This window comes from Chiloscyllium plagiosum, chromosome 51 (genome assembly GCF_004010195.1).
Source record: "Chiloscyllium plagiosum isolate BGI_BamShark_2017 chromosome 51, ASM401019v2, whole genome shotgun sequence".
NCBI classification, from domain to species: domain Eukaryota; kingdom Metazoa; phylum Chordata; class Chondrichthyes; order Orectolobiformes; family Hemiscylliidae; genus Chiloscyllium; species Chiloscyllium plagiosum.
The window spans coordinates 4,372,988-4,389,862 of NC_057760.1; the positions used below are offsets into that span (position 1 = coordinate 4,372,988).

Sequence of the window (16,875 nt, forward strand, 5' to 3'; positions counted from 1 at the left end):
AAGGAGGTCATTATTTCAAAAAATTGAGTTGTTTGTTTCTCTTGGATTTCTACAACTTAGTCTCGGTGTCCTGTCACTTTAAGAAAGTGTGCTAGTCTGGGGCTGATGTCCCTTTAAAAAAAAACGCAGCCATTGATACTGATGCAAAGTACCCTGGGGCTAAGGAAGGCCTTTGAATGATCACTAATGTGACCAATCAGCTGGTAAAACCTGCATGACTGTAACAGATCGAAGCCAATCCGCTGGTGGCGGGGGTGGGAGTAAAACACACCCAAAGTTCGATTAACTTGTTTGAAGACAAAGTTTGAGGAAGTTGGTAATTGGCTGAGTTTTGCTGGGATGGTGTGAAATGGCAAATGTGACCCAGCCTGGAGAAATTATACATCTCAATGTGGGAGGAAAGAGGTGGGTAAAGGGCAGACTGGCAGTAACTGGGTATTAAAACCCTCTGACATCAGGGACACTGCCCTGAGTTGGGTACTTGGAGCTGTTTCAGTATAAACTGCTTCCAAACCTCTGTGTTTAGTAACCTGTTGTTTCCATTTGCTATTTAACGACTTTGTTAACCGGTGGTGTTTGTGTTGGACTGAGTCTGAGAGTTATGTTTTACATTAAAACCACAAATGCTGGAAGTAGGTCAAGCGGTATCTGCATGGAGAAACGTGTTCATGTTTTGGTTTATGACTCCAGGGTTACATTTTCTGTTATTTATGAGTGAACCACGAGAACAGTTTAAAAAAAATTGCATTTAGATTGTGCCTTTCAAAACCTCTAAACGTGCCAAAGTGTTTCACAGCCAATGTAATGTAATCACTGATGTAATGTAGCAAATGTTGCTGCCGATGTGCACAGCAAGATTGTGGGAAATGATCGGTTTGTCTGCTTTAGTTATGCTGCTTTGTTTCAAGAGTTCCTTTTTGTTTCGCGCAACAACAAAACAACAATTTCTATTTATATAGCACCAAGCTGCCTTGTATAGCTCAGTATGATAACTGATTAAAATGATCCTTTGTGAAGGTCTTTAGGTCATTTTTATTACGTTAATGCTGCAATTTAAATGCAAGTTGTTGTTCAGTGATAATTATTCATTAGAATGTCAGAGAAAAAAACTCCTGTTCTTCCTTGGAATGCTGCTGCTGAATCCTGTAACTCTCCCTCCCACAGCCCCCCACCCCCCAGAGGGTGACCATGGCCCTGTACCTCCCCCAGAAGGTACTTGTTCTGACTCCCTACCTTCTTTAGAACATGCCCCCTCCCCTCATGTCTTCAAGATTTGTCTGGAACTGAGAGTGTGACCACTGGACAATAGCTATCAGTTTCAGTAACTGGAACCTGTCTCCATCTTCGCCTCTGGCACAAACCCAAGATTATGAATGTGTTTCTTTTATTCAGACTGCTGCAGATCCCATGCCAGTTCCTGAGTGGGGGGAGGTGGGATGTTCTACAGGGAGTGAGGAGCAGCTCTGGTGTCCCAGTGACGTTCTTGGCAAGAGCTTTACCCTGACTGAGAATTTCTCTGAGGGGGGCAGAGACTGTCTGGGCACCTGGTCTGATGACCCGTTATGTGGTTCATGCTGAGTTCAGTGATCAGTGGTTACTCACTGTTTCACGCAAATGCCAATTCATCACCTCTGGCCCCAGAGGAAAGCAAACTATTCAACCACAGGCAGCATCACTTCCAAGCATGATGGTGCAAGGCAAAGCGAGATGAGGAAGTGAAGAAACCAAAGCTGGTTCTGTAGGAGATGTCAATATAAAAACATAGAATCATTGCCAACATCCTTCCTACAATTTAAATTGTCAACACAGCTTTCTTTTTGAAATGTTTGAATTTAGTAGAGTGTCTGTAAGTTGCTCGGTCGAGAGAGGGGCTGGTGTTAATATGATTTTATACACCTCAATCAGGTCTTGTTGGTACAGCACAGGAAGCCAAGGGCAGAGTAAGTGTCAGGTAGCTGGAATATGGGATCCTGCTTGTGAACTGAATGGTGATGTTTTGCAAAGTTGGCACTCAGCTATCATTGGGGAGTCCAAATTTGAGCAAACTGTACCATTAGCAGTGCGCACTGGATTGTAAATTGGAAAAAATAGAGAGTTGTTTTTGTGTGGGAGTATTCTTATGGCAAAGTGGTAAAAGTGCAGGTGCTCGCATGGAGAGGTGCTGTATGAAAGTGTGTGCAGTGGGAGGGGGAATGGGTTCACTAGGGCTAGCTGGTGGGTAAAGTGGTGAAAGAGTTTGGCTTGACATCTAGATGGGGATAGACGTAGAGATCTTGGTGGGAGGTGAAAGATTCCGGATAAAGAAGCAAGTGCAGAGACAAAGGTGGTAATGAACTCAGGGTAGTGCTAAATGTGAATCACCGAGTTAGTGTAAAAGCAGCTGAAGGTGAGGCATTTGACAGCAGGTAGTTCAAGGTCAGAGAGAGAGACACAGTGAAAAGATACTCCAAGATGAGTTTAAAAGGTGGAGATGTGATGGGGTTCAGACAAAATGAAGAGCCAGAAAGATTCAGAAAGGTGTTGGTATCATGAGTTGTTGAAGTTTGCAATCTTTCACAGTTGACAGGGAGAATTTTTTTTTTTTTGTGATAGCAGCTGGTGAGATTTGGTTTGAAGGGAAAAACTAGATTGGGACAGCTTTGAGATGGAACAAAGTTGTGCTGCTGGAGACAGAAGTTGAGGTTATGGATGAGGTGGTGCGAGCAGATAGATAAAATCACTCTCTCCTTCAGATAACTGGTGTTGAGCTAAACCAGAGATGTACCATATCTCAGGTGAGAGGCAAGGTTCAGAAGGAAGTGTCTTCATGTTGATTTCAAATCTTACATCGAGCGAACTGACCCCAGCCAAGAATAATGGTTGAGAGATCGCTCAATAGCTCAAAGATAGCTGTAACGGTCAGTAGATCTGCACAAGAAATCAGTTGGAACTGGGCACAGTTACTGAACAACAGTAAAGGCTTTTTGAAAGAAAGTTATATTAAGTCACTGGCAGGAATCCTGACCAATAATTTCTATCCTCTAGCCTGTGGATACTAAGAACAACACTGCAGACCTGGAATGTCCTTAATCTGTTCGAGCTCATTGCTGTTATTGTCTAATTTTAAATCGTTCATTCATGAGTGTCACTGGCTGGGTCTGGCATTTATTGCCCATTCCTATTGCCCTTGAAAAGCTAACATCTTGAACTGCTGTAGTCCATCTTCTGTAGGTAGGCCCACAATTCCCTTAGGGAGGGAGTTCCAGGATTTTGACCGAGCCGGTGAAGGAATGGAGATATGTATTTCCAAGTGAGGATGTTGAATTACTTGGAGGAGCTGGCATTTCCATGTATCTACTGCCCTTGCCCTTCTAGATGAAAATGGTTATGGGTTTCAGAGGTGTTGTCGAAGGAACTTTGGTGAATTTCTGCGGTGGTACTTGTACTTGGTATGCACTGCTGCTGCTGGGAGTGAATGTTTTATGGATGTGGTGCCAATCAAACTTTGTCTTTGGGTGGTGTCAAGCTTTTTCTGTTGTTGGAGTTGTTTTGCTCATGCAAGTGTGGAATATTCCATCACTTGTGCTTTGTAGATGGTGGACAGGCCCTGGGGAGTCAGGAGTTATCACTAACTGCAGGATTCCAAGCCGCTGACCTGCTCGCATAGCTACTGTGTTTATATTGTGGTAGAAAGTGAAGACAGCACATGCTGGAGGTCAGAGTCAAAACTTGTGGTGCTGGAAAAGCATATGGGTCAGGCAGCAACCGAGAAGCAGGAGAGTTAACATTCGGGCATAAGCTCTTCATCAGCACCTGCTGTGCTTTTCCAGTGCCACAAGTTTCGACTACTGTATTTATATGGCTAGTTCAATTGAGTTTCTGGTCAGTGGTAACCCCCAGGATGTTGTTGATGGAGATTCAGTGATTGTAACAACATTGAATGTCATGGGGTGACACTTGGCTTCTCTCATGTTGGAAAAGGTCATTCTGCTATAATGTGACAGTTATTACTCAGCAACCTTGCACTATAGAAAATCGTGCTGTGGATACCCATTGGAGATACCCAATGGCTATACCTATTCAGTAGAAAGGTCACGTGATCCAAACAGTGTCCACAATTCGTCAATCATATTATAGCCAATTTGCATTAACAATGTGCATTATGGCAGAACAATCTGTGGTCATTGCTGACACTCGTGGGCCATAAATACTACATGCCATTTGTCAGACCAAACCTGGATATTGTTCAGGTCTTGCTGTAGTTGAACATGGACAACTTCAGTGTCTGAAGAGTTGGGAATGGTGCTAAATGTTGTGTGATCATCAGCAAACATAGAAAAGTACAGCACAGAACACGACAGTGTGCCGAGGATTAATCCTAATCTAAAATAATCTACGCACCCCTCAATTCACTGCTGTCCAAGTGCATGTCCAGCAGTCGCTTAAATGTCCCTAATGACTTTACTTCTACCACCGCTGTTTGCAAAGCAGTCCATGTGTTCGCAACTTTCTGTGTAAAGAACCTACCTCTGACATCCCCTCTATACCTTCCTCCTAACACCATAAAACTATGACCCCTCGTGGCAGTCAATTCTGCCCTGGGGAAATATCTCTGGCTTTCAGCTCTATCCATTCGTCTCATTACCTGTACACCTCGATCAGGTCACCTCTCTTCCTCCTCCTCCAGTGAGAAAAATCCAAGCTTAGTCAACCTTTCTTCATAAGCCAAGCCATCCAGTCCATGCAGCATCCTGGTAAACCTTCTTTGCATCCTCTCCAAAGCCTCATATCTTTGCTATAGTAGGGTGACCATAACTGAACACAATATTCCAAATGTGGTCTCACCAGGATTTTGTAGAGCTGCAGCAAAATCTTGCGGCTCTTGAACTTGATCCCCCTGTTAATGAAAGCCAAAATACATATGCTTTCTGAACAACCCTTTCCACTTGGGTGGCAACTTTGAGGGATCTATGCACTTGAATGCTAGGATCCCACTGTTCTACCAAACTGCCAAGAATCCTGTCTTTAATGCTATATTCAAGATTCAGGTTTGACCTTCCAAAATGCATCACTTCACATTTACCCAGGTTCAACTCCACTTGCCATTTCTCAGCCCAGCTCTGCAACCTGTCAATGTCGCGCTGCACCTTACAACAGCCCTCTATACTATCAAGGGTTCCTCCAGCCTTTGTGTCATTGGCAAATTTACTAACCCACCCCTCAACCTCATCCTCCAAGTCATTTATAAAAAAACTACAAAGAGCAGAGGCCCAAGAACAGAGCCCTGCGGGACCCCAATCAACACTGACCTCCAGGCAGACTATCTTCCATCTCCAACCACTCTGCCTTCTGTCAACCAACTAATTCTGAATCCAGAGAGTCAGGTCTCCCTGTACCTCCTAACTTTATGAATGAGCCTTCCCTGGGGAACCTTATCAAGTGCCTTGCTGAAGTCCACATACACCACATCCACTGCCCGACCTTCATCAACCTGTCTCATCACCTCCTCAAAGAATTCGATAAGATTTGTGAGGCATGACCTGCCCCTCACAAAGCCATGCTGACTGCTTTTAATCTCACTATGCTTTTTCAAATAATCATAAATCCTATCCCTTAGAATTTTTTCCAAAACCTAGCTGACCACAGATGTAAGACTGTCTGACTGGTCTGTAAATGCCAGGGATTTCCCTATTACCCTTCTTGAATGATAAGAACCATAAGAAATAGGAGTGGAAGTAAGGCCATTCAGCCCATCGAGTCCACTCCGCCATTAAATCATGGCTGATGGGCATTTCAACACCACTTACCCCCACTCACACCGTATCCCTTAATTCCTTGCGAGATTAAGAATTTATCAATCTCTGCCTTGAAGACATTTAACATCCTGGCCTCCACTGCAGTCCATGGCAATGAATTCCGCAGGCCCACACTCTGGCTAAAGAAGTGTCTCCTCATTTCTGTTCTAAACTGAACCCGTCTAACTCTAAGGCTGTGCCCACGAGTCCTAGTCTCCCCACTTGATGGAAACAATTTTCCAGCGTCCACTGTTTCTAAGCCATGCATTATCTTGTAAGTTTCTATTATATCTCCCCTCAACCTTCTGAACTCTAACGAATACAATCCCAGGATCCTCAGCCATTCACCGTATGTTAGGCCTACCATTCCAGGGATTGTCTGCGTGAATCTCCGCTGGACATGCTCCAGTGCCAATATGTCCTTCCTGAGGTATGGGGCCCAAAACTGGAAACAGTATTCTAAATGGGGTCTAACCAGAGCTTTGTAAAGTCTCAGTAGTCCATCACTGCTTTTACATTCCTCTTGAAATAAATGACAACATTACATTTGCTTTCTTAACCACAGACTCAATCTGCAAGTCAACCTTTAGAGAATCCTGTAGTAGTACTCCCAGATCCCTTTGTACTTTGTCTTTATGAATTTTCTCACTGTTTATAAAATAGTCCATCCCTGTGTTCATTTTTCCAAAGTGCAAGACCTCACATTTGCTCACATTGAATTTCATGAGCCATTTCTTGGACTATTCTCCAAAACTGTCTAAATCTTTCTGTAAAACAGGTCAGGCAGCATCCAAGGAGCGGGAAAATCAACGTTTCGGGCAGGAGCCTTTCCTGATGCAGGGCTCCTGCTTGAAACGTTGATTTTCCTGCTCCTCGGATGCTGCCTGTCCTGCTGCGCTTTTCCAGCACCACTTTAATCTTGACTCTGATCTCCAGCATCTGCAATCCTCACTTTCACCTAAATCTTTCTGTAGCCTCCCCACCTCCTCAGAACTACCAGCCTACCTACCTAACTTTGTATCATCGTGAACCTCGCAAGAATGCCCCCAGTCCCTTCATCCAGGTCATTTTATGTATAAAGTGAACCCTGTGGGGACACCACTTGTCACAGCTGCCATTCCAAAAAAGAACCTTTTATCACAACTCTCTGCCTTCTGTCAGACAGCCAATTCTCAATCCATGCCAGTAGCTCACGTCGAACACCAGGGGCCCTCACCTTATCAAAGGCCTTTTGGAAGCCTAGGTAGATAACATCCACTGGGTTTCCCTGGTCTAACCTACTTGTTACCTCTTCAAAGAATTCTAACAGATTTGTCAGGCATGACCTCCCCTTACTAAACCATGCTGACTTGTTCTAATCCAACTCTGCACTTCCAAGAATTTAGAAATCTCCTCCTTAAAGACGGATTCTAGAATTTTACCTACAACCGAGGTTAGGCGAATCGGCCTATAATTTTCCACGTTTTGTCTTGATCCTTTCTTGAACAAGGGGGTTACAACAGCGATTTTCCAATCATCTGGGACTTGCCCTGACTCCAGTGATTTTTGAAAGATTACAACCAATGCCTCCGCTATTTATTCAGCCACCTCCCTCAGAACTCTAGGATGTAGCCCATTTAGATCTTTTAGCTTATTGAGTACTTTTTCCTTTGTAATGGCCACCATACTTACCTCTGCCCCTTTACTTTCCTTAATTGTTGGGATATTACTTATGTCTTCCACTGTGAAGACTGACACAAAGTACTTATTAAGTTCTTCAGCTATTTCCTTATCTCCCATCACTAGCCTTCCTGCATCAATTTTGAGCAACCCAATCTCTTCTTTTGCCGCTCATTTGTTTCTTATGTATTGAAAGAAACTTTTACTATCATTTCTAATATTACTGGCTAGCTTTCCTTATTTCTCTCTTTGTTATCCTCTGTTTTTGTAGCCTTCCCAATCTTCTGATTTCCCAGTGCACTTGGCCACTTTATAGGCACTCTCTTTTTCTGTGATGCATTTCCTGAGTTTCTTCGTCAGCCATGGTTGTCTAATTCCTCCCCCTCCCCAGGATAATCGTTCTTTTCTTTGGGATGTACCTGTGTACTGTGTCCTCAATTACACTCAGAAATTCCTGTCATTGTTGCTCTACTGTCTTCCCCACTAGGCTCTGCTTCCAGTCGGTTTTCGTTAGTTCCTCTCTCATGCCCTGTAATTACCTTTATTTAACTGTCACACCATTACATTCGATTTTTGCCTTCTCTTTCAAACTGCAGACTGAACTCTATCATATTATGATCGCTGCCTCCTAAGTGTTCCCTGACTTTAAGATCTTTTATAAAATTTCGCTCGTTACATAGCACTAAGTCTAGAATAGTCTGCTCCCTTGTGGGCTCCATCACAAGCTGTTCCAAAAAGCCATCCTGTAAGCATTCCATGAATTCCCTTTCTTTGGACCCATCGGCAATATAATTCACCTAGCCCATTTGCATATTGAAGTCCCCCATGATCACTGTGACCTTACCTTTCTGACATACCCTATCTATCTTCTGGTGCATCTTGCGCTCCTGGTCCTGACCACTGGTGGGAGGTCTGTATGTAACTCCCATTATGGTTTTTTTGCCTTTGTGGTTTCTCAACTCCACCCACACAGGCTCCACACCATCTGATTTTAATTTCATTATTAACTAACAAGGCAAGCCCATCCCCTCTGCCCATCTCCCTGTCTTTTTGATAAGTTGTAAATTCTTGGATGTTTAATTGCCAGTCCTGAACCCCCTGCAACCATGTCTCTGTCTTGCCTACTACATCATAATTATTTGTGCTGCTAATTCATCTACTTTGTTACGAATGCTTTGAGCATTCAGGTAAAGCACCTTAATGCTAATTTTCTTATCTTCATGATTTTCATTACCTCTACCTAAGTTATCCTTCCTTTTTGCTTCATTCCGAGTCTACCTTGAACTTAAATCCTGCACGCATGCTAACCTGCTGCTTATCTTTCTACTTGACTCCATACTCCCTGTTGCTGTCCCTTTCCCTCCAGCCCCACCTCCCCCCGCAACTCACAAGTTTAAAGTCCTAGTGACCACCCTATTTATCCATCCTATGGTTCCAGATAAGTTCAGGTGGAGACCGTCACATCGGTACAGATCACCCCGGTTCCAAGACTGATGCCAATGTCCCATGAAATGGAATCCCTCTTTCCCACACCAAGCTCTTAGCCACATGTTTACTTCCCTAATTTTCTTATCCCTATGCCACTTAGCACGTGGCTCGGGCAGTAATCCAGAGATTATGACCCTCCAGGACCTGTTTTTCCATTTCCTTCCTAGTGCTTGATAATCCCCAAACAGGTCCTCCTTCCTAGCCTTGCTTATGTTGTTTGTGCCAACGTGGACCACAACAACTGGATCCTCACCCTCCTGCTCTGATATCCTTTCAAGCCGTTCGGTGATGCCCTGCACGCTGGTGCTGGGCAGGCAACGCACCATGTGGGACACCCGATCTGGCTCACGAAGGATACTATTTGTCCCCCTAATTATAAAATCCCCTATAACAACTTGTCTTTTTGCTCCCCCCCTCTTGAATGGCCTTCTGCACCATGATGCTGTGGTCAGCTGGCTCATCCTGTCCACAGCCCTTTCCCTCATCCTTACAGGGAGCAAAAATCTCATACCTGTTGGACAAGGTCAAGAGCTGAGGATCCTGCACCCCTGAACTCAGAATCCCCCACTTGCCTCACTTACCGTCACACCCTGTTGGTCATGATCACTGACTGACTGAATTTGAATTACTTGATCTGCCGGGTGTGACTGCCTCCTGAAACAAAGCGTCCAGGTACCTCTCCCCCTCCTGGATGTGCTGCAATGTTTGAAGCTCAGATTCCAGATCATTAATTCTGATCTGGAGTTCTTCCAGCAACCAACACTTGCTGCAGATGTGGTCACTGCAGTTCACAATGGGATCAGCCAGCTCCAGCTATCTCTACTTCTTTAAGTAATTTATACAAGTTTGAGTTAAACAATTGTTAGTACTTCTCTATGGTCTTATTCAACTAACCAACTAATAGTAAACTCTTAATCAATCTCACAAAACACAAGAAGTATCAATTGAAACTCGTTACCTTTGCAACACATGAGAGTTTTTTTTGGTTAGAGGAGGAGGGCGGGTAGGAGACACTACACGTGTAGTGTTTCAGGATTCGGCAGCTCCTCCCACTCCAACTGCCACCAAGAAGATGAAGACTGAAAACTCCCGAGGTAAGTTTATATATTTTAAAAATTACCTTGCCGTCGTGCCACTGGTCCTTGTAGTTGCTCCTCCTACTCCAACTCCCGCTGAGAAAATGAGAAGAGGAACAACATCTGGTCCCTCCACTCCTCCGGTACGACCTCCATGAAGATTGAGGAAGCAAAGATCTTCGCCAGTGGCTTAGCAACCTTCTTTCTCACTTCCCGGAGCAACCTCTGATAAATCTGGTCTGGCCCTGGGGACTTATTAATCTTAATGTTTGCCGAAATTTCCAGCACATCAACGTTCTCAATCTCGATCTGTTCAAGCCTGTTTCCCAGCTCCTCAAAGTTCTCATTCACAACAACGTCCATCTCCTTAGTGAAAACCGAAGCAAAAAACTCATTTAGGGCTTCCCCTATCTGCTCAGACTCCATGCACAAGATCCCTATGCTATCCCTGATTGGTCTTATCTTCTCCCTGATCATTCTCCTATTCTTCGTATATAAGTAAGATGCCTTTGGGTTTTTCCTAATCCTTCTTGCCAAGCCTTTTTCGTGTCCCCTCCTGGCACTCCTCAGTCCATTTTTGAGCTCCTTTCTAGCAAGCCTGTAATCTTCTAAAACTGTGCTAGATCCTTGCTCTCTCTAACTTATGTAAGCTGCCTTCCTTCTTTTGATGAGAAGCTCCTCTATTCTTGTCATCCAAGGCTCCCTAATCTTACCCCTTCTTACCTGTCTCAGAGGAGCAAATTTGTGCATCACTCGCAACAATTGCTCCTTAAACAGTCTCCACATGTCTGCTGTGCCCTTTCTGTGGAACAAATGCTCCCAATCTGTACTTCCCATCTCCTATCTGATAACGTCATAATTTCCTTTTCCCCAATTAAATATCTTCCCTCAGTAACTGCTCCTTTCCCTCTCCAAGGCTTTGGTAAATGTGAGCTGAAAATGTGTTGCTGGAAAAGCGCAGCAGGTCGGGCAGCATCCAAGGAACAGGAGAATCGACGTTTCGAGCATAAGCCCTTCTTCAGAAATATTTAATATCGAGTTCAACTATTCCACGAACCAGGTCTCAGTTATAGACACAATATACTACCACGTGGAAATCAGCACTTGCAACTCACCAACCATATCAACCACATTCCATGCATTCACATACATACAGTGTAAACCTGAACTGAAGAAGGGCTTATGCCCGAAACTTCGATTCTCCTGTTCCTTGGATGCTGCCTGACCTGCTGCGCTTTTCCAGCATCACATTTTCAGCTCTGATCTCCAGCATCTGCAGCCCTCACTTTCTCCTCTATGGTAAATGTGAGGCAATTGTAGTCACTGTCACCAAAGTGTTCTCCCACCGTGAGATCTGACACCTATTCTGCCTTATTAGATTAGATTAGATTAGATTAGATTAGATTACTTTACAGTGTGGAAACAGGCCCTTCGGTCCAACAAGTTTCACACCGACCCGCCGAAGCGTAACCCACCCATACCCCTACATTTACCCCTTACCTAACACTACGGGCAATTTAGCATGGCCAATTCACCTGACCTGCACATCTTTGGACTGTGGGAGGAAACCGGAGCACCCGGAGGAAACCCACGCAGACACGGGGAGAACGTGCAAACTCCACACAGTCAGTCGCCTGAGACGGGAATTGAACCCGGGTCTCTGGCGCTGCGAGGCAGCAGTGCTAACCACTGTGCCACCCACAATATTGACTGGAACCTCCTTAGTGCAGATAGTTTGGATGGAGCTGTTTTTGTCAGGTGTTATTGCCGAACACCAAATCCAAAGTGGCCTTTCCCTTTGTCGGCCTGTCTACATATTGAGTAAGGAAACCCTCCTGAACACACCTGACAAAAACAACTCCATCCAAACTATCTGCACTAAGGAGGTTCCAGTCAATATTGGGAAAGTTGAAGTCACCCATAACAACAACCCTGCTACATCTGCATTTTTCCAAAATCCGCCGGCCTATGAGATCTTCAATCTCTCTACTGCTATTAGGGGGCCTGTAGAAAACCCCCAATGAGGTGACTGCTCACTTGCTGTTCCTAACTTCCATCCATACTGACTCAGTAGACAAACCTTCCTTGACAACCTTCATTTCTGTAGCTGTGACGCAGTCTCTCTGCTCTCTCCACGCTCTCTCCACATGTTCTAAACCCTGGAACAACTAGCAACCATTCTGCCCCTGTGAAATTCACGTCTCTTATGGCCACAGCATCATAGTCCCAAGTACTGATCCATGCTCTGAGTTCAACACTCTTATTTCTGACACTCCTTGCGTTAAAGCAGACACACTTTAGGTCAGGAGCTGAGCGGCCTAGAAGGAACCTAAATTGGGCGTCACTGAGCAGATTATTGCTGAACAGGTGCTGCTTGATAACGCTATTGATGACATCTTCCATCTCTTATGATTGAGAGTAAAACTGGAGCAATGACTAGCTGGGTTGAATTTGACCTGATTTTTGTGTACACGACACACCTGAGCAAATTTCCATATTATCTGGTAGATGTCAGTGTTGGGGCAGTATTGGAGCAGCTTTGGGAGCAGTGATTTTGCAGGTTCTGGAACGTACATCTTCACCATTATTTCCAGAATATTGTCCGGGCTCATAGACTTTGCAATATCCAGAGCCTCCAACTGTTCCTCAATGTCATCTGAATTGAATTGGCTGAACACTGGCATCTGTGATGCTGGAGACCTCTGGAGGAGGCTGAAGATGGGTGTAAAGTTTTCACCCTTGTCTTTTGTACTGATGTGGCAGACTATCCTGTTATATATTGTCAGGGTCTGAAGGAGAGAAAGTTAACTTTCAATCTACAATCGCAAAAAGTTGTTTATACTTTATAGTTTATTTTCGTAGAGAAGTGGTACAGAATCAAGGACTTCAGATTCTTGCTCTCAGGATGGACTTGTCCAGGGCATATGGGCTGCATCTAAGTAGAGCCCAGACTGCGTTCCTTTCGTGATGTTTTGCTTGTGTTGTTGTGGAAAATTTATACTACTTTTGGCAGGTGTGTGGAAATCCGAGATAACATCAGAGAACCAGCAAGCTGCACAAAATGCAAGCGAGCTCGATCAGACAAAGATTAAGAATTTAAAGTTAATGGGTGGAGTCAGTGAAAGTGATTAAAATCTAAGTTCGGGTTTGCACTGTATGTATGTGAATGCATGGAATGTGGTAGATATGGTTGGTGAGTTGCAAGTGCTGATTTCCACGTGGAAGTATATTGTGTCTATAACTGAGACCTGGTTCGTGGAATAGTTGAACTAGGTATTAAATATTTCTGAACGCACAATGTTCTGTTCAGGAAATATGGAGATAAAATGGGAAAATGAATGAAGATATTGAATCAGTCGGGCACTTCTGTGGTGAAGGTAAACATTATCTGAGCTTGAGACAGAATTGATTTGACTAAAACTAAGGAACAAAAAAGTTGCAGTTGCTTTACTTGGTGTTGTCTATAGGCCACCCACTAGTGGAACCAGACAGAAAAACAAACTTTTCAGGAAATTATTGAAGAAGTGCAAGAACTATTGATCAGTTACAGAGGCCAGTTTTAATTCTGAGTATAGATTGGAATATGGAGTAGTGTAAGAATGAAATGAACAAGGTTCCTAGAATGTGTTCAGGAGAATTCTCTAAAGAAATATGTTTCCAGTCCAAAGCTAGACCTGGATCTTTGGATCAAAATGGGCCAAATAAATGTCCCTCTGAATGTCAGTGGGAGAACTTTTGGGAGCAGTGTTGATTGTGATTAAATCTACAGTGACTATAAAAAAGGATATTGAGCAGTCTTGAGTGACAATTATAAACTGAGAGAATGCCAACTCCAATTGGGTACATATGGATCTGGGAAAAATGCATTTCAGCTAAAGGTTTGTGGGAAAAATAACAGCTGAACAGTGAGCTCCCTCCAAAGATATTCCCTCAAAGGTAGGCAAATAGGTAATGAGCTCCTGGATGACAAAAGACCTGCACTTTTAGAGAGAATTTTAAAAAGATGATCATGACTGATATAGAAAATGCAGTAGAGCACCAGGCTGAATATTGAAGGTTCAGCTCATGGGGCTTTGCCAGTCAGTGGATGTGTGGGCGAGTCATGTTTGTGAGAACAGGAAACCAGCAAAGTGCAGGCTTTACACGTTTCCCTCATTGCTCTGCTCTGGTACTTGGAGATCGCAACACTCTGCAGTTCACCCAATCAGAAGGTCATTGGCGTGCAGAATGCTACAAATCTTCTCAAAACTCGCTAACTGAGCGTCTTGATATAAAATAAAACCAAAATACTGCAGATGTTGGAGATCTGAAATTAAAACATTAAGCAATGGCGAAACCCAGCAGCATATGTAGAGAAAGGAACAGAGTTGATATTTCAAGTTCAATGTTTGTCTATGGTCATTGTTGTTCAAAGCCAATTCAATTTTGCTGGAATTTACATATGAAGGTCCTTGCAGTCCCCTGTTTTTCTCAGAATCTTTGAATTTGTAAACTTTTAAGAGCACCCATTATGTTGTCCCAACAATTAGTTGAATTCAAAATGGTTCCTTTATGATTTCTTTATGTAGCGATAACACATACACCTCTATGTTTTGTAGCCAACTGGACTTAACCTCACTGGCGTTTAGAAGAATTGGAGAGAGTCCCATTCCAGATTTCTGGTTGGACCAAGTGGATTCAGGATTGAGGGGTTTTTCCTGGTTGAGGAGGGGGGATGTAGGGCTACAATATGGAATTATACTTTCAGGAAACAGGGTTCTTTGGGACTGGTATGGGGAGAAATGCATTCACTGAGGCTGGTGTACCCGTGGAATTCTCCACCACAAGGCTGTGGAAGTGAAGTCACTGAATATATTTAGGAAATAAACTAGATTTCTGGAGGGTGAAGGCATCAAAGGAAATATTGGCCTTTGGTATTGAGAGGATCAACCACAACCACAACCATAACCAATGGTACAAGTGCTATGAGCCAAATGGTCTATACCTATGTCTCTATGAAGCGAATCAATTGGGATAGCCAGTGGACTACTGGAAGACATATAATTTTCATGGTTCTGCACCCATTTTAAGAAAGGTTAGCCTTCTATATGAAAATATCTGATAATGACAAGTTGCAAGAGTGCAGTTAACCACTGCAATCCCAGGCCTGTGTCAGAGTGTATCTGATACAGAGAATGTGTGTGTGAGAGAGAGCGAGAGATGGATATTGTGACTGACTTTTTCTGGTTTCCTTGAATATCTTTAGGTTCAGTTCCTCAAGACAGACTCTCACTTGGATTCCAGATTCCTTTTTTTCAAGGTAAGATACTCTCACTGGTTAAGTTTCCAGTTTTCCAGAGAAACCACATTCCCAAGGCAGGGCTTTCTGATTGGGGATTTATTTCCACTTATTTCCATGCTTTGCCCTATCCAGATTTCCTGAAACAAATCTCACCCAGGATGCTTTGTGAATTAGCTTTGCTGTGAATGAGGAGTGGACACTGGGTGCGGGGCATATCAAACCTGACTCTGTGTTATTGATCTGATACTGTTTGTTCTGTTTCAGTTTGTTGAGTGGAAGAATTTCGACGTTAAAGGATGAAACTGGAGCAGTGAGTAAAATCCACAGCCCATTTCAATAAGAAATCAAAGCTTGATTCAGTAGATATTAATTCTGAATCCAGAATTGAATGCTGACCCAGAATAGGCTGACTCTCTGCCCAGCACTCACCAGTATCTCTCTCTCTCTCTCCCTCTGTTTATTTTAGATCTTTATTGATCGAGATCCTACTGTCTTCACATATATTTTGAATTTTCTCCGCACAAAAGAGTTGGATGCCAGGTACATCGACAGCGCATGCCAAAGGAACTGTTTGCAGGAAGAGCACCTTGTTCATTCACCTTGATCATTTTCAGGAGTGTTTGGCAATGACACAGTGATAGAGTGTACCTGTCTGCTTTACAGAAACAACTAACTAACTGCCTCTTGAAATAATAATTCTGAGAGAAACTTTAAAATTTCACTCCAAGCCATTATTGGTTCTTAGTCTGCCCAAGAGATTGGGAAAAGCATGAAGCTGCCTCTTAGTGCCAGGGACCAAGATTGCAGCCTTGGACAAATGTCTGTGTGGAGGTTGCATGTTCTCGTGTGTCTCTTTCGGGTTTCGTCCCATAGTCCAAAGAAGTGCAGGTTTGGTGCATTGGCCATGATTAATGTGGGGTTATGGGTAAAGGATAGGCACTGGGTCTGGTTGTGATGCTCTCTGGAGGGTCGGTGCCGACTAAATGGCCAAAAGGCCTCTGTGCACTGTAGGTATTCTACGATTCTATGATATTGGTGCTATTGTACGCTTGACCCCAGGACCAGCTGGCCTTAGACATAACTAGAGGGAGGTGGCTGGTCAGCTCATTAACCTTGTCTTGATGAGCCACTAAATTGACTGACTAGGCCCAAAGCAGAGAAAAGCAAAACCCTTCAGCCCCTGTCTGTCTGCTCAGGGAGTGGATTGTGCACCTAGTTCAGAGAACGCTTTCCTTTGTATCTAACCTGGGCTGTACCTGTCCTGGGAGGAATGAGGGAAGAAGGAAAGCATGTTCTCCCTTCCTGAAGTGACTGGCATCACCTCAGTAACGTCCCTGCCCTCTATCGGCCTCTAGTATTGTGGAGTTGAGGAAGTGATCATTGTCAAGAGAGGAAAAGCTGTTATTTGGCACTGATGGCGATTTATTTAATATTAAATCACTTCAATAGCTGTGTGGAATTCTCTGGGATTTAATTGATTTTTGGTTTTCTCAGGGATGTGAACATTGCAACACTCCGGCATGAGGCAGAATTTTATGGAATTGCTCCACTGGGTGAGTGAGGTGGGGGGGGGAGGGGAGAGAGTCTGTGCAGTGGG

The 16,875-nt window shown here is 43.8% G+C and overlaps 1 protein-coding gene across 1 annotated transcript in view; it reads left to right on the forward strand.

Annotated features, from left to right (window-relative positions):
- The first annotated feature begins 240 nt into the window (after nt 1-240).
- shkbp1 (SH3KBP1 binding protein 1) overlaps nt 241-16,875 on the forward strand; it is a 42,838-nt gene continuing 26,203 nt past the window's right edge. The window contains exons 1-5 of the mRNA XM_043684061.1: nt 241-405; nt 15,243-15,296; nt 15,543-15,588; nt 15,745-15,818; nt 16,773-16,831. Of these exons, the coding sequence (XP_043539996.1) occupies nt 350-405; nt 15,243-15,296; nt 15,543-15,588; nt 15,745-15,818; nt 16,773-16,831 (289 nt within the window). The 5' untranslated portion in view covers nt 241-349. The remainder of the gene's footprint in view (nt 406-15,242; nt 15,297-15,542; nt 15,589-15,744; nt 15,819-16,772; nt 16,832-16,875) is intronic.